At 49.7% G+C, this 22496-nt stretch overlaps 3 protein-coding genes across 10 annotated transcripts in view; 1 reads left to right on the top strand and 2 right to left on the bottom strand.

Moving 5' to 3' along the window:
• Window positions 1-1675, bottom strand: part of LOC142499078 (palmitoyltransferase ZDHHC3-like) — a 10352-nt gene extending 8677 nt beyond the window's left edge. The window contains exon 1 of one of the 3 annotated variants that reach the window (XM_075607911.1): window positions 1233-1675. In XM_075607911.1, coding sequence (XP_075464026.1) covers window positions 1233-1456 — 224 coding nt within the window. In that variant the 5' untranslated portion in view covers window positions 1457-1675. Of the gene's footprint in view, window positions 1-1202 lie in introns of all 3 variants that reach the window. The other 2 variants (XM_075607912.1, XM_075607910.1) reach the window with 2 other exon arrangements.
• PPOX (protoporphyrinogen oxidase) lies at window positions 1477-22496 on the top strand. 3 transcript variants are annotated; one of them, XR_012802614.1, is made up of 14 exons: window positions 1477-2006; window positions 2670-2773; window positions 2997-3131; window positions 3783-3898; window positions 4466-4598; window positions 7193-7337; window positions 7977-8167; window positions 8527-8587; window positions 10606-10724; window positions 11298-11411; window positions 12172-12321; window positions 14217-14259; window positions 17253-17468; window positions 22412-22496. XR_012802614.1 is itself a non-coding variant. In XM_075607908.1 (13 exons), the coding sequence occupies exons 2-13, from the start codon at window positions 2687-2689 to the stop codon at window positions 17411-17413; spliced, it is 1455 nt and encodes a 484-aa protein (XP_075464023.1). In that variant the 5' UTR covers window positions 1477-2006; window positions 2670-2686; the 3' UTR covers window positions 17414-17775. The 3 variants fall into 3 exon arrangements, 2 of the variants coding, with proteins under 2 accessions (XP_075464023.1, XP_075464024.1); XM_075607908.1 differs by lacking the exon at window positions 22412-22496 and having other exon boundaries at window positions 17253-17775; XM_075607909.1 differs by lacking the exons at window positions 1477-2006; window positions 22412-22496 and adding an exon at window positions 2010-2094 and having other exon boundaries at window positions 17253-17775.
• Window positions 17112-22496, bottom strand: part of B4GALT3 (beta-1,4-galactosyltransferase 3) — a 42794-nt gene continuing 37409 nt past the window's right edge. For 3 of the 4 annotated variants that reach the window (XM_075607903.1, XM_075607905.1, XM_075607904.1), the window contains exons 6-7: window positions 21343-21447; window positions 17112-19926 (exon numbers count right to left, since the gene is read on the bottom strand). In XM_075607903.1, the coding sequence (XP_075464018.1) occupies window positions 19227-19926; window positions 21343-21447 (805 nt within the window). In that variant the 3' untranslated portion in view covers window positions 17112-19226. The remainder of the gene's footprint in view (window positions 19927-21342; window positions 21448-22496) is intronic. The other variant, XM_075607907.1, reaches the window with a different exon arrangement.

Here is a 22496-nt window from a genome sequence, read left to right as displayed (position 1 = left end):
CCCCTGCAAACCCCTGCCACGCCCCATCCCGTCGCAAACGCTCCCTCTCTCCCAGTACCGCAGATCGCGGTGCAGCGCTGTGCATGCGCCACCCTCCCCCCCCCCCCGCCCGGCGTGCATGCCACAGTGCCGACTGGGACCGCAGCCTAATAATATACATTTCATACACCGACCATAGCCCCTTGCAGACGCACTTACCAGAACACCTTCATACAGTCTTTAAGTTCTTCCTACTAACCACTTACATTATAAGCTCTTCGGGACAGGGACTCCTTTTCCTAATGTTACTGTTATATCTGAAGCGCTTATTCCCACTGTGTGTTATTTGATATTTATATTATTATCTAGCATGTATTACTGCTATGAAGCACTACACACATTAATGGCGCTATATAAATAAAGATATACATAACGCAGTGACACATTGTAATGCTTAGCCTGTTATCTGCCCCATCCCAACCTCCTGCCCTTCCACACTACTAACTGCACTCCTCCCACCACCTATCTGTGTTACCTGCATCTGCCCACCATTTATCAATCCTTCCTTGAGCACCTCTCCCTCTCAGTCTGTTATCACTTCCTACCATCTCCTCATACCAGTTACTACCCCACATCTGTGTTATCAAATGCCCCCCCCCCCAGCTGTGAGATACATAATTACCCTCCTCTCTGCCTCTCCCCCATCTCTTCTCCTCCCCCCCCCGCCTCCTCCTCCTCCTCCTCCTCTCTCCCTGTCCCCCGCCTCTCCTCCCCTCGCCTCTGTCCCTCTCCACATCCTCTCTCCCCCACCCCGTCTCTCCTCCTCCCCCCCTACCCTGTCTCTCCTCCTCCCCCCCTACCCTGTCTCTCCTCCTCCCCCCCTACCCTGTCTCTCCTCCCTAAACCCCTGCCTCTCCTCCTCCCCACCCCTGCCTCTCCTCCTCCCCACCCCTGCCTCTCCTCCTCCCCACCCCTGCCTCTCCTCCTCCCCACCCCTGTCTCTCCTCCCCCCCTACCCTGTCTTTCCTCCTCCCCCCCTACCCTGTCTCTCCTCCTCCCCCCCTACCCTGTCTCTCCTCCCCACCCCTGCCTCTCCTCCTCCCCACCCCTGCCTCTCCTCCTCCCCACCCCTGCCTCTCCTCCTCCCCACCCCTGCCTCTCCTCCTCCCCACCCCTGTCTCTCCTCCTCCCCACCCCTGTCTCTCCTCCTCCCCCCCTGTTACCTCCCGGGATAGGTGTCCATCAGGACGTGCCTTAGGATGACATAGTCCGCATACCCCACGCTGAGGTGGGTGAGCAGCACACACAGCAGCCCGCACGGGTCCCTCACACAGGCCGCCATGTCCAGCTGCACCCTGACCAGGGGCACTTCCGCCTCTGACCACGCCCCTCCATCCCCTCCCCACCAATCACCGGCCTGGGACACACAGAAACCATGCCCACAGCTGTCAGGACTGTCACTGGACGTCACTTCCATCTCACATCCAGGAAGAGAATGCGCGCTTCCGGCTTGGGGGTTGCCATGGAAACTGCCTGCACGGTGCGGAGGAAATTAACCCCCTGAGTGCTGCAGGGCCCCGCATGGAGTTTATAAGAGAAGTGTCACTCTTTGGGAGGGCAGTCTCTCCCTCATTGGGAGGGCAGACTCCCACTCTTTGGGAGGGCAGTCTCACTGTCCTTGGGAGGGCGGGCAGACTCTCACTCTTAGGATATCAGTCTCTCACTCACTGGAGAGCAGTCTCTCATAGCATTATTGACTGCCGCAGTCTTGCTCCTCTCTGAGAATTGTCCGTTTTAGGCCCTCCTCTGGCACCAAATGAGTTAAACGAGCACACTGTAACCGCCCCCTTCTATTTAACAGTAGCGCTTACGTCACACACTTCCCCAGATGTCAATCTCCCCAACCCAGCTCTGTGATTGGCTGTTTGCGGTTAAGCACCCCCCACATGTGGCCAGTCCCTGGTCATGTGGGAGGGAGACTGATGTGAGCTCTCTACTGTGTGACCTGGGTTTCTTATTATTAGTGGGTAAGTGTAATTAGCATTTCTTCTTCTATCTAATCCCAAGTGTGGCTGTGTGCATAGGGCTACACTATGCAAGATACATTGTAATGCTGTAAGTGTGACACCGCAGGGACTTTTGGGTTAGTGCACAAGTAATATATTACCAGGCAATATTGTTGTTAATAGGGAAGCATTAAAAAAAAATATATATAGTAATTAAACTATAACATATTTACCAGGCGATACATTCAGTTTGAGATTTATAAGGGGCATGTAATAATATTCTGTAGCTGTGTAGCACATACATTTAGGCACCGGGGGGCTTTAGTCTGGTTTGAGGTGTTCTGTCTTTAGCTGATTAATTTCACCCTTGTCAGTGTTGTAGATGCCACCAAGGCACTGACGCTGAATAGGATAATCTATACAACTTTAAAAAGAACTGGGGTAATGAAAAGCAAATTTTCAAATAAACAGCGTAAATATCAAATAAATGTGAATTGAGCTGCCATGGGAGATTATTTCTCAGTATTTTCCTTATTCGGTTGTTAGCTTCAGTGTCTTGCTGCACATACTGGTTACTGATTAACTGATTGTATTTATCATGTGTTGATCCTGAATCCCATAGTATGGTTTTACTGCAAAGTGTGTGTATTTGAGCAATAGAATAGTGTGTTGTCTTCTCTGTAGAAGCTGCAGATCTTTGAATGCAGAAGACGGTAGTGGTGGCTGGAGGTGGCATTAGTGGTTTGTCTGCCTGCTATCACCTCGCTAAAAATGCCAGTGTTTCCAAGGTAAGAGGCGCATTTTGCACAGACGCAGGTTAGACACCTGCAGGGAACCCTAAATTAGAACGATCACAATGACAGCCCGTTCCAAGTTGGCCTAATCTCACCCAATTAACGGGTTGGCATAGAGCACAATGGCACATTTCTTACCTCCAAGAACCTCGAGGTCCAGCACCACTGGGGTTGTGCTGGGATACTGAGCCTCATTGCTGTCTGATGTGACTCGCAGGTGATATTACTGGAGGGGAGCAGCAGGTTGGGAGGCTGGCTGCACTCCACTCGCACAGAGGATGGGGCCATCTTCGAGCACGGACCCAGAGGGATCCGGCCGTCAGGAGTCGTAGGGAGAAATACCCTGTGTATGGTGAGGCACCTCAAGGATCTCATGCACCAGTCTGTTAGCATGGACTCCGTCAGCTGCTGACATGTAGGAGTAACCACTGGAAAGGTGATTGGGTGGGCAACTCCAGTCTTCAAGGGCCATCCACAGGTCAGGTTTTCAGGATATCCCTGCTTCAGCACAGGTGGTGCAGTCTGTGACTGAGCCACTGATTGAGCCACGTGTGCTGAAGCAGGGATATCCTGAAAACCTTACCTGTGGGTGGCCCTTGAGGACTGGAGTTGCCCATCCCTGTGATAGGGGCTTTGGAGCTTTTAACATCTTAAGATGCTGATAACGGCATAGGTGCCATGATGGGCAATGAAAAAGTGAATGGTCACAACACTGAGCAGCTCTCTTTTGCCAAACAAGGGTAAAAAAATACACTTCAAGTTACCCCTCTTGCATCACAGGGATTGAAGTCTACGAACTTTTAACTCTTCACTCCCTTTATTCATAATTATTATACAGTGTTATGTTCTGAACCTTTTACTGATAGCAATTGGCAATGAAGTGATGTCCATTATAATGTATAATATATTCTAGTCTTTCACGCTGGTTGGCACAATGGGCTTATCTCTCCCTCGCGCTTTCACACTCACACTCTCACTCTGTTGTTGTTCTTGCCGGCTCCAGGTGACTGAACTGGGGTTGGAGAGTGAAGTTCTTCCAGTACCAGGAGACCATCCAGCCTCTAAGAATCGCTACCTCTACGTCAATAAGTCCCTGCATAAAATGCCCTCCGGTTTAAGGTACAAGCAGAAGGACCTGCGGGTCTAATGTGCAATCCCACGTGGGTGGCCAGAAAACTTGTCCTCACTTTAAGTCTAACCATGCTAATAGCAATTAATTACTACTTAAATCTCTTAGGGTCCTGTGAATGGGGATGGGGGGTGTATTTATCTGAGAGCCAATAAAGAGAGGGGGGAACTCTGGCTTTGCAAACTCTGGTTGACAACACCGTGACATCAGAGATGTAACCTCTCCCACGTCTTTGCTCACCAGGTTTACGAAGTCACTTTACAGTTGTCATTTTCATTAAAAAGACCTCAATCGCTCAGATATAACCCCGTAAACATGTCAGTGCACTTGGATTCCACAAAGCACTGCCCCTTTAAAGCCCATAAAGTTGGAAAAACAATATGCAGGGTCTTTAATTGTTAAATAGTTGAATTGTTCCCTGTATTAGGTAATGGAAGTGAAGCCGTTCTGAAGTAATGTAAATTTTTGTTTCTGGGACACATTTAACACGGCTGTCTCTGTGATTGTGTGTCTGAGAGAGACCGGATCTTCCCCTTTTAATTGTTGGTCTCTAATAGTGGGGTCTTGCGCACCGTCCCCCCCTTCACCAAACCCTTATTCTTGTGTGGCCTCCAAGACCTGATGGCACCGCGAGGAACCCAGCAGGATGAAAGCATCCACGGATTTGTGACACGCCGCTTTGGGAAGGAGGTAAGGTGGGGGGGGGGGGCGGGGGAGAGAGGGTGAAGGGGGGGGAGGTAGAGGGCCAGGTGACGGTGGGGGGGAGGGAAGAGAGGGCCAGGTGACGGTGGGGTGGAGAGAGGGTTAGGTGAGAGGGGGAGGTGAAGGTGGGGAGAGAGGGTCAGGTGAAGATGGTGGGAGATGTCTCTTGTTCTGAACTCCATCCGAGAAGAGATGGGAGCAAAATCGGGGCACTTAATACGTTAGGGAATCATTAACACAAAATCAGTTCACAGAATCAAGAACACAAAACCAGTTCCCATCCTGACCCTAAATGTTGTATCACACACTGCAATTCACTGTGACACTTTACATTTTGCGTCATTCATTATCATTTTAATTACCTTTTGTTCTCTTAGCCAGTTATATATATATATATATATATATATATATATATATATATATATATATATATATATATATATATATATATATATATAAATCTGTTCTAAATATTGGGTGAGATTTGTCAACGTATCGTTAGAGCCTCCTTAAAAGTGCCCAACGCTCAGTAAATGCTAAATATAGCAGATAATGTTACCTTGCGCAGTGATTTTTCACTTTATTGCAGCTCCGATGTATATTTCAGGGCGGCTCTCACATACACACATGCTGTAATTGCATGTTCTCACAGGCACTGAGTTATCGTTTCTTCAAAGTGCAGGGCTCCTCAAAGATGGAAACACAAAGTACAGCTCTGCTCACAAGTTCTTAATGAAATTCTCCTTTCATGTGACAGCCAAGAACAGTGGAAAGACAACGTTTCAGGTCCCATATGGATCTTTCATCAGGTCCACCTTCTGAAAGGAGCAGAGCTCGACTTTGTATCTCTATCTTTGCGGAGACCTGCACTTTGAAGACATTGTTTGTCTGCGTTGTGTTGGCTGCACAAGCAGGTTTCTCCGCGCCTGAGGCCGTTTCCCTGCACTTTCGGAATTGTACCAAGTTAACATGGTTACATAGACGAGGTACACATGCTACACCCAGCCCTCCCTTATCAGCTCGCCCCAGGGCTGGAGAGGATAAGATAATATACTCTTGCGGTCTACAGCAGCTCTGTGGGACAGGGGTCAGGTGACTGTGAATAGCTGGGGGAGCAGATAACTTACAGCTGCAGAAAGATGAAAGTGATTCCAGACACTGGTTTAGATAGGGAGATGTTTAGGCAATTAAACCCTGTACAGAACTGAGACTCTGGCATAAACGTTACACACAGCCGGGTTGTATATTTTGTGATTACCTGTCGACCGGGGCGCAGACAGATTTCTCTCCCCTCTTCCTCACTCCCCCCCCCTCTCACTCTCCCCCCCCCACCCCCCCTCCCGCCTCGCATGTATTTCTCTCCCCTGCGTCTCACTCTTACTCCCTTTTTTCCTTACTCGCTCTCCTCTCACTCGCCCCCCAAACTCCGTCAATTACCCCACTCTCACTCAATCCGTCCCACAAAATACATACCAAAAAACCCTACCCCTCTAAATACATAAACCCCACAGCCCAATAAATAATAAAGACACTCCTACCCCCCAATACATATTAAAAATACACCCCCACCACATATAATAAAATACCCTCACCCCCCCAATACATATTAAAATACACACCAACCCCCCCCTCCCCCCAATACATATAAAAAGACCCGACTCTCCCACAGCTGCAGGCCTCTCCCTCACTCTGTCCCACACTGAGCTTCTGACGTCAACGCACGCCGGGCCTCCCTCTCATGGCGGCTCGCACCGGAAGCTGGGCCAAGCTTACTTCTGGTGCGCTGACATCAGAGAGGCCCGTCGCGAGAGAGCGTTAGGGAGAGGCCTGCAGCTGAGGAAGAACTGGGGCCCGGCCGCGAGGTCAGGCCCAACTTGCAGCGCCGTCTGGCTGAGCCCCCCGCAGCCACCAGTCCGGGGACACCTGTCCCGGTTGTCCCCCCCCCTGTCTGCGGCCCTGCCTGTCGATGTATTTTCTATTGAAAAATATCTAGTGATTTTATGTGGACGCAGAAAAGATGTCCGACTTAATGGCTTCTTAAAATGTAAGATTTTCACAACGATCAGTTATCGATGGGTCCAGCCTTTTTAATCCGTATTCTTTTTAGTAAGTGGCTGGTGTATTTCACTCTTTTAGGTTGGTTGCTTTCACTTGGCATCGGATATATGATTTGCAGTTATCACCTAGTTTAATAGTTTTAATGTTTGTCTCTTAGTTCCAGTTCTGTGCAATAAAAACGATTATATTTCACCCCTAAACCCGTCTTTAGAAAGGAGTATATGATAAATTCCACAATGTCTGTCATTATTATTTATTTTTGTTCGGGCCTAGTTGAAGAATAAAACCTAACGGACATGAATACTGAACTGATTTGGGTCATTAGACATTAACTAAAAAAGTCAGTGGCCGCCATATTTTAAGAGGTCCAGCAAAAACGATTTGACATCAGTGATTCTTTGTCATTGTAATCTGACGGGAGATTTGACGGTCACGTGTTGGGATTGGGATGAATGAAAGGCCGTTTGTAACAGAATGAATGTAAGCAGTGTAACTTCAAAGCTTGTGCCTCTCTCTCTCCCCAGCTGGCTGACATCGCCATAGACAGTGTGTGCCGGGGGGTGTTTGCCGGGGACTGCCGAAGCCTCAGCCTGCGCTCATGTTTCCCTGTTCTGTACCAGGCAGAACGCAGCAGAAGGTCGGTCATCCTGGGGATGATGGCTGGGGGAGGTGAGGATTGTGCATCAAGAATAGAGTCTTTTTGGTATATTCATTGTGGGGGGTGGAGGGGGCTGTATAATAGTATAAGACAAATACAATTCAATATTTATGTCCTGATAAATATAAGTGACAGGGAGAGGTTACTTGCTTTTTTTTTTTTTTATTATTGGGAGTTTTCTACACAGTATATCAGATCAAAACAGACCATGGTCCCGCTACAGGTAACATCTATATTCCTGCAACAACACAAAACAAAGTGGGAATAAACTGTACTTCAAACAGAATTTAATTATTCAAAAAAAAAAATAGCAAATGTATTCAAATGTAGCAAAAAATAATATATTTCTTATCTATAATTACTGGTTAATCTATTAAAAAATGAATTCCCTAAAATAAAAAATTAAAAGCACTCAAGCAAAGTAATAATACATTTGTTTATTCAAAAAGACATGGATTACACGACAGACAAATTAAAATGTAAAGGGTTGTAGCCCAAAACTGACCTGGCTCCACAATAACCTGATCAACTTTTTGACCCTGAGACCTGGACCCTGCAGGATTGTGACCTTTGTGTCACTGCTGCCCCCTAATAAATCTCGCTGTTTTTTCTACATGGGACCTTTACAATCCTCTCTCTGTCGCTGGCAGATAAGGGCCCTCAGCTGAACTCTGAGCTGATCAGAAGATCCAAGGAGGGGAGATGGAGCCAGTGGTCCCTCCGTGGTGGGATGCAGACCCTGGCCGAGGCCCTGGAGGACTTCCTGAGAGCGAAGGGGGTGGAAATACACAAGGACACCCCCATCATTGAGCTGGAGAGGACAGCTGGCAATCGCTGGAAGGTACCAATAGAGGGAGGGATGTAACTAAATACACATTACAGCAGGTGGAACGTCTCATAACAGGTGTTCATGACCGGACAGGGAGAGAAGGATCTATTTACAAGGGGAGAGAATAGGAGGGTGGTGAATGGGGGCTGGGGGGGAAAGAGAATGGGAGGGTGGTGATGTTGGGGGAGAGAGAGAGAGAGAGAGAATGGGAGGATGGTGAGGGGGGGGAAGAGAATGGGAGGGTGGTGAGGGGGGGAGAGAATGCGAGGGGGGAGGAAGAATGGGTGGGTGGTGAATGGGGGGGCGAGGGGGGAAGAGAATGGGAGGGGTGAGGGGGAGAGAAGGATCTACTTACCACTTTGTTTTCATAGATCAAGCTGGCAGATGGCACCATTACAGCAGATCATGTGTTCAGTGCTCTGCCTGCGGAAGGTAATATATCTGCACGTATATATCATTTATACAGAGAAATGTGTCAGTGCGGTCACTGCTCGGAGCTTCAGAGAAAACGATGGCAGGTTTCACAGAAACAGTAAACGTATATTAAGGAAGTATACCAAAAAGAAATCGTATAAATACTGCACACCACTCAGTTCTAAACTACATGATTATTGATAATATATCATAATTCACTTTTATTAAAACGTGGTACAAAGTGTACCCTAAAATAAGGTAGGTCTTGGACAAGACCATGAAATGAACAACAAAACCCAAAATACCAGGTGTGAATATAATACAATTTGTGATATACAAAAACTAGACTTAAAATGAAAAGGTTAACCCTTGTAGGCTTGTCCGTCCACATGCAGGTACAGCTTCTTCAGCATAACATGGCATGCACCTTTGATGGCTACCGGAGAGAATAGATGATGATATTTACCTCCTAAAGATCTCCTGCTTGATTAGTAATAGTGCCATGTTATAATCAAGGTGGGAACTATGATTGAACAAATGTGTGTGGGCTCAATGAGATGCTGGGCCCTTCAGTCGCTATTATAATACAGCAAATGTAGCAAACTGCGTTTTCCTATTGCGGTAATGCTATTAACCCCACTGACTGCTATTTGGTTCGTTCCTGTTGCCGTATTGTGATCCGGATAAGTACGGTTGATTACACAGAGGTAGATTGGCTTAATGAGCGGCAGGGTCCTTTGTAGCAATAATGGTTTAGTTTAACATTGTGCGGTGTGCACCATTTTTATAGGCTTTCTTTTTGGTATACTGCCTTAATGTAACCTTTACTGCTGTCCGTTACCTCCAAGGTTGTACCCACTCACTAGCTCTGTTACATCATTAGGTTGAGCGCTGTTCTCTATATCAGGGGTACGCAAACTTTCTGCACTGCCCCCCCTTGCCTGCTATCCCCGTGGGTCGCGCCCCCCCTTACCTTTAATGCAGGGTCACGTTACGTCACGTGACCCCGCGGCGTCATTTGACTCTGTGTTGCCATGGAGAAGCCAGGTAAATGAGTTTACAGAGGCCTCGCGCTGAAGAGCGCAGGGTCTCTGTAACCTCCATGCCCCCCCCAATAAAACCAGGGGGGTCACGCCCCCCAATTGCGTACCCCTGCTCTATATTGCTGTCTTCATAGAAATAAACAAATCCTCCGAAAAAAATAATAAGGGTGATAACTGCAACTGGTAAGTGACACGTTTTTGATAAAGATCTCTTTGCGTGGGTTTATTTTTTTTTGAAGTGGTAGTGAGTCATATAATATAATATCCGTGTTTTAAATGAGCCGCTCGACACTTCTGCGAGTGCTGTGACACTCCAGGGTGATGGCCTACCGAGGGTAAGGGAAAAACCATTCCCGGCTAGTGCCGATTTCTGCGTCCCAAGGAGAAGCCGCCATCGGATAATCGGTGTTGGGTGGGGGGGGGGGGGGGAAAGCACGTAGCTGTCCTAGTAAGTCGGTTCCCAATCCGTGTAATAATGGTGACGTACTCAGAGTCCAGACCATGAGAAACTTCCTGGGGGATGGGCTCCCGGTGATGAACGAACAAGGAGAGAAGGAGATGAAGCGGGGCCCGGCTGAACATTCAAAGCCCGACTGTGGGTAGCAATAAAAAAAGATTAATTTGGCCAGTGCCATGGAGTAAAAGAAGGACAACATTCCCCGGACGCGTTTCGCACTTTGGCGTTTTGTCAAAGAGTGATGGCTACCAGAAATATCAGCTGTTAAGTAGTATGCCCAACGGAAGTCCAGCCCCAATCCTGCCACTCGGGTGGAAATGGTGTATTGGAGCCGTGTGTGTGTGTGTGTGTGTGTGTGTGTGTGTGTGTGTGTGTGTGTGTGTGTGTGTGTGCACACAATGCAGAAGAGCCGTGATCACTGGATCACTGAGATAATTGCAGCTTTTTCTCTCCTTTCACTTGCTCACCCCTCAGTATAACGTCTTTAGTATTTGGGTGACACAGATCGGGTGTTGATGCTGTAACTTGTCCCCCAGCTCTCGGTCGGCTGCTCACCACGTCCGCAGAACCTCTGGCGAGGGAGCTGCGTCAGATCAGCGCCGTATCAGTGGCTGTGGTGAACTTGGAGTACGATGGAGCAGTACTGCCGGTTACTGTAAGTGTGTGGCGGTCACTGTATCCAATCACCGGTCAGCTGCTACGGGCAGAAATACACAACTTACACTCCTATAACCATGCTAAAAGCCAAGATTCTGTTACTCCTGAATAGGGGAGTGTTCGTCAGTGTTTTCATTACCCTTATCAGAGATAGGATACTGGAAGGGGGAAAGTTCTGCCTGTGCAAACTCTTGTGTAGCGCACGGTGGCATCAGACAAAAGGAAGCCGCCAGAGGGAATCGCACCCCTAACAAGTGTCGGGTCACCATGTTTGCAAATGTTAAAGATAATAGATAAAGATTTACACATTTCAGATTTTGGTAAGAAAATACATCAATCACTCAGATGTGACCCGTTAACCATGTCACTGCCATTAGTACACTTTGCTCCTGGGAGGGACTGACCCCTTAACCATGTCACTGCCATTAGTACACTTTGCTCCTAGGAGGGACTGACCCCTTAACCATGTCACTGCCATTAGTACACTTTGCTCCTGGGAGGGACTGACGATGGGTTTCTCTCAGGCTGGGATGTCCTCTCCACATTGCTTGACCCCTCTCCTGTCCCCCAGGGCTTTGGACACCTGGTCCCATCATCAGAGGACAGGGTCCTGCTGGGGATAGTTTACGATTCGGTGCCGTTTCCGCAGCAAAACCGACGCGGGTCCAGCTCCACCCGGATCACGGTATGTCTTCAACCCCTCCACCTGCAGGGCGTTCAGACCAGAGCCAGAATTCCACCCCAGAGGTGGCTGCTTGCAATGTTCTTGCAGTATCGCTGTAATGTGCTTTGGAAATGAAAGGCTCTGGTTATACTATTAAGGACATAGCCGAGTGCTGCACACAGGACTATAATAGACCCCGTGGGCTAAGGAGCTTACTATCTAATTATGGAACATAAGGAAGTAAAGGTCACACAGTGTACTGAATATTGTCCCAAAGGTACAATGGGCTCCTAACCCAAATAGCGCATGGGATAAAGGGAACTCAATATTATTATTTAAGTGCCAACATATTCCACAGCTCAGTACAATGAGGGTACACAATGATCTAAATGACATAAACAGAATGCTATCCAAATAAAGGCAAACATTCGCAAACGGATACAAAAAGGTACTGCGAACTTGCAACAAATAAGCGTTCAGATACTCTGGCCGCAGCGGAGGAAAAGGCAGCCATTTTAAAAATGGCGAACAACCGCCACATGTAATAGGCGGGTAGCCGTGAGCGTTTTATAGCACAGCGAGGCTGGTTTAAACGTTTCCGCAATAGAAAAATGTTTTTTTTTAACCTATTCAGCGCCTGCAACGCATTGACAGATCCCGGCGCTGTACTTGAATGTAATCTTTGTGCAAGAGGTCGCCGGCCTCTCTAGCAGAGATCCGCCGGCAGTACGGGGGATTGGACCTGGCCCACATGAGCTCTTCTCCTTCCCCTCTCTCCCAGGTGATGCTGGGAGGCGCGTGGTTCCGGAGCAGCCTGGGGGAGCCGGGTTCCGTGTCTTCGGAGAAGCTCTTGCACCTGGCGACGGAGGCGGCGGAGACGCAGCTGGGAGCGAGAGAGGCGCCGAGCAGAGCCATTGTGACGCTGCACAAGGTGACACGGGATTCCTACCGCTATTCTCATCATCCTTCCTCAGCAGCCATTGATGTCCACGGCCACGAGATCGTTTTATCCTAAGAACAGTGGCGGGTTCAACCCCTTTAGTTTTCGAGAAGAGCAATGTCACTGTCCTATTACACACAGAATCAAACTGAGCGGCCTATTCAGCACTCTGGGACATTTGGCTGCAGCTGTTTCACCGAGACTCGTGCCATCACCGGAACCTTCCGCCGCCGGCCACTTCACCGCCAAGGTAAGTGCCTAAACCCCCTCCCCTAAAACGCCCTTATTCTAAAGCACCCAAGCCCTTACCCAAAATCCCCTTACCCTAATACCCCCTACTCAAAGCCCTTACCCTAATACCCCCTACTCAAAGCCCTTACCCTAATACCCCCTACTCAAAGCCCTTACCCTAATACCCCCTACTCAAAGCCCTTACCCTAATACCCCCTACTCAAAGCCCTTACCCTAATACCCCCTACTCAAAGCCCTTACCCTAATACCCCCTACTCAAAGCCCTTACCCTAATACCCCCTACTCAAAGCCCTTACCCTAATACCCCCAAGCCCTTACCCTAAATCCCTTTACCCTAAAGCCCCCTACCCTAAACCCTTGCCCTTGCACTAAAAACCCCTACCCTAAGCCCTTGCCCTTGCACTAAAAACCCCTACCCTAAGCCCTTACACTAAAACCCCCTACCCTAAACCCTTGCCCTTACACTAAAGCCCCCTACCCTAAGCCCTTGCCCTTACACTAAAACCCCCTACCCCAAGCACTTAAAACCCTTAAATTAACCCCCTACCCTAAGCCCTTAACCTAAAACCCCCTGCCCCAAGCACTTAAAACCCTTAAATTAACCCCCTATCCTAAGCCCTTAACCTAAAACCCCCTGCCCCAAGCACTTAAAACCCTTAAATTAACCCCCTACCCTAAGCCCTTAACCTAAAACCCCCTGCCCCAAGCACTTAAAACCCTTAAATTAACCCCCTATCCTAAGCCCTTAACCTAAAACCCCCTGCCCCAAGCACTTAAAACCCTTAAATTAACCCCCTATCCTAAGCCCTTAACCTAAAACCCCCTGCCCCAAGCACTTAAAACCCTTAAATTAACTCCCTACCCTAACCCGTAATAAAACTTACCCTAGAAGCAGCCCACGGCGGCGGGGATTCCAGCGGTGGTTCGGCTGCGGAGGAGGGTCATTCTGCGGCCAACGCCGGCGGCGACCAAATGTCCCATTCCGCTATTCAACATTCACCGTACGGAACAGAAATGCCGGTCGTCTTTTTGGCGGCGTTTTTGGGTGCATTTAAATGAGCTGCCGGTGCAAAGCTGTAAGGTTTTTCTTCGGCCTGTATTCCGTAAACTCCGGAGTATTTTCGGGGTAAATAATTTGGGGTCCTGTCCCTGCTGGTCAAAACGACCACGAAAGCGACAAAATAAAGTGTTAATGTTGCCGGAGCCAGATCGGCCACCCCTTTCCTCGCCGTGTAATGTATATAGAAGCTATCGGAGTTTATTCATTGCGTTCGTCTGTTCTTATATGCCAGCTTATTGTTAATTCCCGTCCACAATGGAGGCGTTTTCATTGCGCATTTTGTTTGGGGGGGGGGGGTGTTGTTGCTGAAACTTTTTCACCGGGCGGGGGGCGCAACTCCTGTCCTCAAGAGCCACCAACAGGTCAGGTTTTCATGATATCCCTACTTCAGCACGACTGAGCCACTGATTGAGCCACCTGTGCTGAAGCAGGGATATCCTGAAAAGGGCCACCAATAGGTCAGTTTGAGGACTGGAGTTGCCCACCCCTGAGCTAAGCATGGAAATGAAGCAGTTAGTGGCCTGCCCCATCTCCCATATATTGTGGCATAAAGATGTGTGTTCCCCTCTCGCAGGACTGCATCCCTCAGTACACCGTGGGACACCGGGAGCGCACAGGTAAGGAGGAGCCGCGGGGGGGAAGTCGCGTGTATTTCCGCACCCTGTAACCGTGGGGCGATGAGTCACTGCAGAAAGCCCGATACAGGATCCGCCCACTCCTTCCTATGGCAACGCCAGCATAGGACTGATTATTATAGGATGTGTGTGTGTGTCTATATCTATATCACTTGTGAGCACATTCACATGTCTTAGACAGGTGTGCAACCCGCCTTTCACCATTATCACCTTGCATACAGTGCTTCCACTGCAGCAAGGGATTCTGGGAAATTACATGCAAATGAGCACACCGTGTCACCTGCCTGAAATCCATTTTTACATGGATCCCTTATAAGCTAATGCTCGCTGTAAACACAGCTTTTAAGCATACGCTTATAAGGGTTCCATGTAAAAATGGATTTCAGGCAAAAGGTGACACGGTGTGCTTCCATCCATAGCCACGCAGCACCCAGCGAGCACAGTCGCTTCCATCCATAGCCACGCAGCACCCAGCGAGCACCGTCACTTCCATCCATAGCCACGCAGCACCCAGCGAGCACCGTCACTTCCATCCATAGCCACGCAGCACCCAGCGAGCATCGTAACTTCCATCCATAGCCACGCAGCACCCAGCGAGCACCGTCACTTCCATCCATAGCCACGCAGCACCCAGTGAGCACTATCAGATCCATCCATAGCCACGCAGCACCCAGCAAGCACAGTCACTTCCATCCATAGCCACGCAGCACCCAGCGAGCACCGTCACTTCCATCCATAGCCACGCAGCACCCAGCGAGCAGTCACTTCCATCCATAGCCACGCAGCACCCAGCGAGCACAGTCACTTCCATCCATAGCCACGCAGCACCCAGCGAGCAGTCACTTCCATCCATAGCCACGCAGCACCCAGCGAGCACAGTCACTTCCATCCATAGCCACGCAGCACCCAGCGAGCACTGTCACTTCCATCCATAGCCACGCAGCACCCAGCGAGCAGTCACTTCCATCCATAGCCACGCAGCACCCAGCGAGCAGTCACTTCCATCCATAGCCACGCAGCACCCAGCGAGCACAGTCACTTCCATCCATAGCCACGCAGCACCCAGCGAGCAGTCACTTCCATCCATAGCCACGCAGCACCCAGCGAGCAGTCACTTCCATCCATAGCCACGCAGCACCCAGCGAGCAGTCACTTCCATCCATAGCCACGCAGCACCCAGCGAGCAGTCACTTCCATCCATAGCCACGCAGCACCCAGCGAGCACCGTCACTTCCATCCATAGCCACGCAGCACCCAGCGAGCACACCGTCACTTCCATCCATAGCCACGCAGCACCCAGCGAGCACACCGTCACTTCCATCCATAGCCACGCAGCACCCAGCGAGCACCGTCGCTTCCATCCATAGCCACGCAGCACCCAGCGATCACCGTCACTTCCATCCATAGCCACGCAGCACCCAGCGAGCACAGTCACTTCCATCCATAGCCACGCAGCACCCAGCGAGCAGTCACTTCCATCCATAGCCACTCAGCACCCAGCGAGCAGTCACTTCCATCCATAGCAACGCAGCACCCAGCGAGCAGTCACTTCCATCCATAGCCACGCAGCACCCAGCGAGCACCGTCACTTCCATCCAGAGCCACGCAGCACCCAGCGAGCAGTCACTTCCATCCATAGCCACGCAGCACCCAGCGAGCACAGTCACTTCCATCCATAGCCACGCAGCACCCAGCGAGCACTATCAGATCCATCCATAGCCACGCAGCACCCAGCGAGCACCGTCACTTCCATCCATAGCCACGCAGCACCCAGCGAGCAGTCACTTCCATCCATAGCCACGCAGCACCCAGCGAGCACAGTCACTTCCATCCATAGCCACGCAGCACCCAGCGAGCACCGTCACTTCCATCCATAGCCACGCAGCACCCAGCGAGCACACCGTCACTTCCATCCATAGCCACGCAGCACCCAGCGAGCAGTCACTTCCATCCATAGCCACGCAGCACCCAGCGAGCACCGTCACTTCCATCCATAGCCATGCAGCACCCAGTGAGCACCGTCACTTCCATCCATAGCCACGCAGCACCCAGCGAGCACCGTCACTTCCATCCATAGCCACGCAGCACCCAGTGAGCACAGTCACTTCCATCCATAGCCACGCAGCACCCAGCGAGCAGTCACTTCCATCCATAGCCACGCAGCACCCAGCGAGCAGTCACTTCCATCCATAGCCACGCAGCACCCAGCGAGCACAGTCACTTCCATCCATAGCCACGCAGCACCCAGCGAGCACCGTCACTTCCATCCATAGCCACGCAGCACCCAGCGAGCACACCGTCACTTCCATCCATAGCCACGCAGCACCCAGCGAGCAGTCACTTCCATCCATAGCCACGCAGCACCCAGCGAGCACCGTCACTTCCATCCATAGCCATGCAGCACCCAGTGAGCACCGTCACTTCCATCCATAGCCACGCAGCACCCAGCGAGCACCGTCACTTCCATCCATAGCCACGCAGCACCCAGTGAGCACAGTCACTTCCATCCATAGCCACGCAGCACCCAGCGAGCAGTCACTTCCATCCATAGCCACGCAGCACCCAGCGAGCACAGTCACTTCCATCCATAGCCACGCAGCACCCAGCGAGCACAGTCACTTCCATCCATAGCCACGCAGCACCCAGCGAGCAGTCACTTCCATCCATAGCCACGCAGCACCCAGCGAGCAGTCACTTCCATCCATAGCCACGCAGCACCCAGCGAGCACACCGTCACACGGTCATGCAATTTCTCCCCTTCCCGCAAGAGCAGTTTCACGCTGTCACTGCAGTGTCCCCAGTTCTTCTCAGCCAGTAAATACATTTGAACCATATTGTAATACACAGACTTGTTTTCTCTCCAAGTAGTGACACAGTCGAAGTCCAAGTAATTGTCACTGTGCCCCAGATAGATCCCACCCTGAGTAACGGTATCGCTGCACACACTGACACCTGTCCCCTTGCTGTCCCCACAGACCGGATCTTCAGCTTCCTGCGAGAGCAGTCTCTGCCTCTCAGCCTCATCGGAGCATCCTACGAGGGGGTCTCGGTCAACGATTGCATTTACCACGCCAAGAATGCAGTGCACAGCCTGCTGGGGCATCCGAGGGACGACCCGCCCGTCCCAAACTACTAGGGAGTGTGAATATAGAGGGTCGTAACTATGGGTTCTCCTTTTGCTGCCAGAGCAGGTAGCAATGAATTGCAAAGCAAATCCTGTACAGCCCATACGTGTGCAGAGCGGCGTGCGTTCACGTGTGCAAAGCAATACAGTCAGCGATAGGAACTGCAGAGCAGTGTCACTAACCCCACTTCTCTCTCCACCAAACGGATTCCTTCCCATGGAAGGAAATTCTAGCAAAACTATGGTTACTGATTCCTCTCGGTGAACTGATCAGCTCCGTGGGACGCTGCCATGTGAGGGGGCTGCATTTATACCGTGGCAGTATCAATGCGTCATCTAGTTAGAATGAGAATTAAAAACGAAATGTGACTGTTTCTCACCCTTTTCTTTGCCTTTGTTGCCAGAGGGATGTTTGGATATAAAGCACCCTGTTTCATTAAGAGACCAGCGAGTTGCAAACATCTTTCACATTTTTAATTTAATATACCACTTCAAACACAGCATCATAGTGTGAATGCCCTGAGGGGGTCAGCTTATATCACAACATACATAGCGTGGACCTCAGCCCACACGTATAGACACATTTCTGTCTGTAACTTGTATAATCCTGGCCTTTGGGTGCCGAAAGTGCGTTTGCTTTTCTGAAAGCGTCTCTTCCCACGTCCCTTAATCACACCGTCTCGCATACATAGAAAAATAAACCGCCCCACGCCCCCAATATCTGCGGCTTCTTGCGCCTTCGGGATTAAGATTACTGATCCCCCATGTAGCTTGTGATGGAGAGAGGAAGAATATCATGGGAACGGCCATATTAAATATCACCCATAAAAAAATACAAAATACAGCAATGACTAATAAACAGAAGAGGCAGATATTTGGTTGAAAACTTGGAGTGAATGCACCTTTAAACACTTTAAAACTCTTGAATTCAAATACTGAAACACACACACACACACACGTTCAGATTCTTCTTGAGAGATCCGCATCCAACAATCCCAGTACCATTTTTATCCTTTACGACATGACACAGCCCGAGAAAATCCTTTTCCAGGGCCGCACCCAACATTCAATTAACGTTTAAAAAATATATATTAACATGTATATGTACATTTTTGTAATCGCTTCCAGAGCGTATGCTACAGCAGCGCCATAACCTCTGTCTGCGGAGAAAGGGTATGGTTACCAAGGCGGAGAGAATTAGAAGGCAGTGCACCTAACGATCTTAAATGTACACTGAATTTTGCTAAATGTAAGAGTTTTTAGTTTTTTGGCCATTTTCACAGTGAATCCTGATCTTCTAAAACAACAAGGCACTCTGGAGTTGGATTACCATTACTTAACTGCACCCAAAAGGCGGCATGTTCTTTAATGGTAACTCAAGTCACGAGCCTTACTACCCTGCTTGGTTAATCCAAGAATACAAGGTCGCATGGCTCCCATCTTTAGTATGGCTATACCACGGGCTCTCACACCACTGCAAGAGTTAAAGTATACAGAGTACACCTGGGCAGCACACAGGGGAGAGGATGAACTCTGGAAGAGGCCAGGCACTGCTGGGAAGTCTCTGAACAAACCCCCCACGCCCCTCTAAATTGAACACAGGAAAGTTAGCTTATCAGCACCGGCAGAAGTCTCGCATAACCCCAACACACAATATTCTGCCATAGGATTTAGTTCCCAACTCCAACCTCTTCTTAAGGCTCCTGCGACCTCCTTTTGTTCTGGATAGACAAAACGCAAGAGCTTCCAGCGTCCCATCACATTCCTGGCTTCTATCAACTCATCGATAACCAGCAGAGCTTTCTGCCACTCCAAACTCCAGCTCTCAAAGCCGGGCGGCTCCCTCTCCCGCTCGGCCGTCCGATACCAGAGCCGGGGGACGGCTTTGCGCGGTCTGGTTCAGCGGCCTCCTTTGCACTACATCCCTGACCACTCCAGCCTCAGGTGGAGGTTTTGGGTTCCCGTTCTGACCTCTGCCGTTCCTGGCAGATCTCTGTGGAGATTTGCCATGCTCTATCCTGCTGCTTCTGAGCTTTATCTTTCTAGGGCTCTGAGACTGCAAGTGCACACGTGATAGTCCGGGTGACCCCGTTCCACGAGCCCCCTCGCCTCTGCTCTGGCTGGGAGCCACTCTGGGCTTCTTCCCCTCCCGTTTGATCCTCCTCGACACGTTGGCCTTTCCTCCCCCTGCTCTTCCCACACCCTCCCTCCTCTGCTCGGTAGGTTTCGCAGTCCTCTTCTTCCCCAACTCTTCGTCTGGCTCTCTCGTCGTGGGGCTCGAAGCATTCGCAAGGGATTGGTTCTCCGTGGCGGTGGGGCTGCTGTGGGTGACGTTGGTGACGCGGCGGATTGCCGGAGGGGTAGGAGCCCGCATCCTTGTGGTTTTCTGGGTCTTGGGGTCCACTCCTATATCCACGGTGATATTGGTGTACAGACCCTCCAGCTCCCTGGACAGCAGCGTGTAGCTCAAGGAGTTCATCCCATCTTGTTTCCACATCCTTTGGGTCCGGATGAGCAGATCAAACCTGCATAGAAGGGAAGAGGAGTCTCATAGTTATTTTTCTCCTGCAGAAGTGGGGGTGTTTACATAGTTACATAGTTACATAGTTACATAGTAGATGAGGTTCAAAAAAGACATACTTCCATCAAGTCCAACCTATGCTAAATTTAGACGACAGATACTTATCCTACATCCGTACTTGCAGTATATTGATCCAGAGGAAGGCAAACAAAAAACCCCAGTGACACACCATCCAATGATATCTCATAAGGAAAAAAAGAAACTCCTTCCTGATTCCAAGAATTGGCAATCTGATTAATCCCTAGATCAGTGTTTCCCAACTTCAGTCCTCGGGGAATCCCAACAGGTCGGGTCTTAAGGATATCCCTGCTCCAGCACAGGTGGGTCAATCAGCGGCTCAGTCATTTTGACTGAGCCACCTGTGCTGGAGCAGGGATATCCTTAAGACCTGACCTGTTGGGGTTCCCCGAGGACTGGAGTTGGGAAACACTGGTATAGATGAACATCCTTCCCATGTTGATTTATTTGGTATATTCCTTTCTAAAAAGATGTCCAACCTTTTTTTGAACATATCTATTGTACCTGCCATCACAGTCTCCATGGGCAATGAATCCCACAGTTTACTTGTTTATTTATTTATAAAGCGTTCTACCAGGAAGTACAGTAATACTTGGAAACGAGACGTAACTCGAAGTAGGTCCTGGACACAGCGTTATGATAATACACGGTTACATTAAATGAACCGAGGTTACACATTGAATGTACAGACATTGCATGCACAGTTAGAGAGAATATATGATTATAGGCGTATGTAACAGTTGCAGACCAGATTATAATGTGAGGCAGCTTGAGCCTTGAAATGACAGATTGGTGGCGGCTGTGAGAGTCTCTGTGTGTTGGAGGCTCTGATACTTCATGTGCAATCCCCCCATGTGAAGAGTTGAAATTATTATAAAACCCGCCATCCCCCTTTACACACCCGTTACTTCTGGGTGGCCATTTCCAACGCATCAGGCAATTGTTAACACTATGGCTATTCTCGATAAACCAGTGTAATCCAGTTTGCCCTAAACCAGGGGTGGTCAACTCCAGTCAGGGTTTACGGATATCCCTGCTTCAGCACAGGAGGCTCAATCAGTGGCTCAGTCTTTGAGCCACCTGTGCTGAAGCAGGGATATCTTGAAAACCTGACCTGTTTATAGCCCTTGAGGACTGGAGCTGGTCGCTCCTGGAATAACCCTTTCGCTGCCATACTGAGCCACTGATTGAGCCACCTGTGCTGAAGTAGGGATATCCTGCACACCTGACCTGTTGGTGGCCCTTGAAGACTGGAGTTGACCACCCCTGCCCTAAACCAAAAAGGGATGAAGTTGCCATGACGTTTTATATTCAACAAATGTACTTCTTTCCGTCTCCTCACCTATGTGGGTTTTCCTCATTCCCCTGGTCTCCCTTGTGCTTTACCATCTTGTAGTGTCCCACGGTGATGGGGGGTCTGGAGATTTTCATGCCAGCGAGACGAACCCTGCCCGGTGAGAGAGAGAAAGCATGAGAGAGATAAAGGAGAGAGGGCAAGAAAAAGAAAGAGAGAGGAGACGAAGAGGGGGGGGGGGGGGTGGGCCACGAGTTAGAAAAGGGGTGCTCAACTATTCCCCCCCCCCCCCCCCAACAGGTTAGGTTTTCAGGATATCCCAGCTTCAGCACAGGTGGCTCATTAAGTCCCTCAATCAGAGTTGTTTACATGTTATATCTGGTGTGCTTATATTGTGTGATCAATCCCTGGATTTGTGTGCATTGGTACACCACATGGTGTACAGCGCTGCAGACGTGGTTGGCTCTGTATAAATACGACAACAGGACTCACGCTGCGCTCCCGTCATGATGTGGGCGGTGTGTTCAAGAGAGAATGTGTAGGCTTGAAGAAGCGAGAGAGCACAAAAGCCCCCAATGCAGAGGTTTCCCACTGCGATCCTGCACTAAATGTACTTCAAGTCAACCGTGGGATCGCAGTGTGATAACCGGCATCGGTGCTGTGTGAATCGGGGAGAAAAAGCCCAACAGAGACGGGAAACCGAGAGAGAGAACAGAGAAAAAGGGAAAGCATGAGGAATACATTCCAACACGGAGATGTTAACGGTGTCTGTGGGTGCTAAGGATTAAACAAGCTGCAATAGCACATCTGGTTACCCTTACTGGAGAGGGTACAGTAGGTAGGATTCTATGCACTGGCACTGCTAGCCGACTGCAGTATAGCTACACAACCACAGCAAGGTTAGGAGAGGGAAGTGCTGAATTCACAAGTCAGAGTAAACGTCTCCAGCTGATTTGTGGCATTCTGCTGCCTGCAGGGCGTTGCCCATTAACGCAGCAATCCAAGCTGCCGTTTTTTTTATTTTATTATTATATTTTTTGTTATTTAAATGTTTTCCCTTTTTTAATTTGTGCATGAATACAATCCACACAATGATAAGTAATTCGCTAAATTGCAGATCGATCGGCGAAGATTCGGCTCGGGATTCACTAAATAGAGGACCAAAGATGCAAAGTTCTGTGGGGAAGATCATGTGACCAGGC

Source organism: Ascaphus truei, chromosome 7, assembly GCF_040206685.1.
Source record: "Ascaphus truei isolate aAscTru1 chromosome 7, aAscTru1.hap1, whole genome shotgun sequence".
Taxonomy (NCBI): Eukaryota; Metazoa; Chordata; class Amphibia; order Anura; family Ascaphidae; genus Ascaphus; species Ascaphus truei.
Note: the sequence above shows the minus strand (reverse complement) of the source record. Positions and strands in the feature narration are given on the sequence as shown.

What these genes read in the sequence shown, in the direction of transcription:
- PPOX (XM_075607908.1), top strand. Translation starts at nt 2,687, where the DNA reads ATGCAGAAGACGGTAGTGGTGGCTGGAGGTGGCATTAGTGGTTTGTCT. An exon ending in AAAATGCCAGTGTTTCCAAG is followed by an intron (nt 2,774 to 2,996) that starts GTAAGAGGCGCA and finishes TGTGACTCGCAG; the next exon opens with GTGATATTACTGGAGGGGAG. An exon ending in CAGTGCTCTGCCTGCGGAAG is followed by an intron (nt 8,588 to 10,605) that starts GTAATATATCTG and finishes CTTGTCCCCCAG; the next exon opens with CTCTCGGTCGGCTGCTCACC.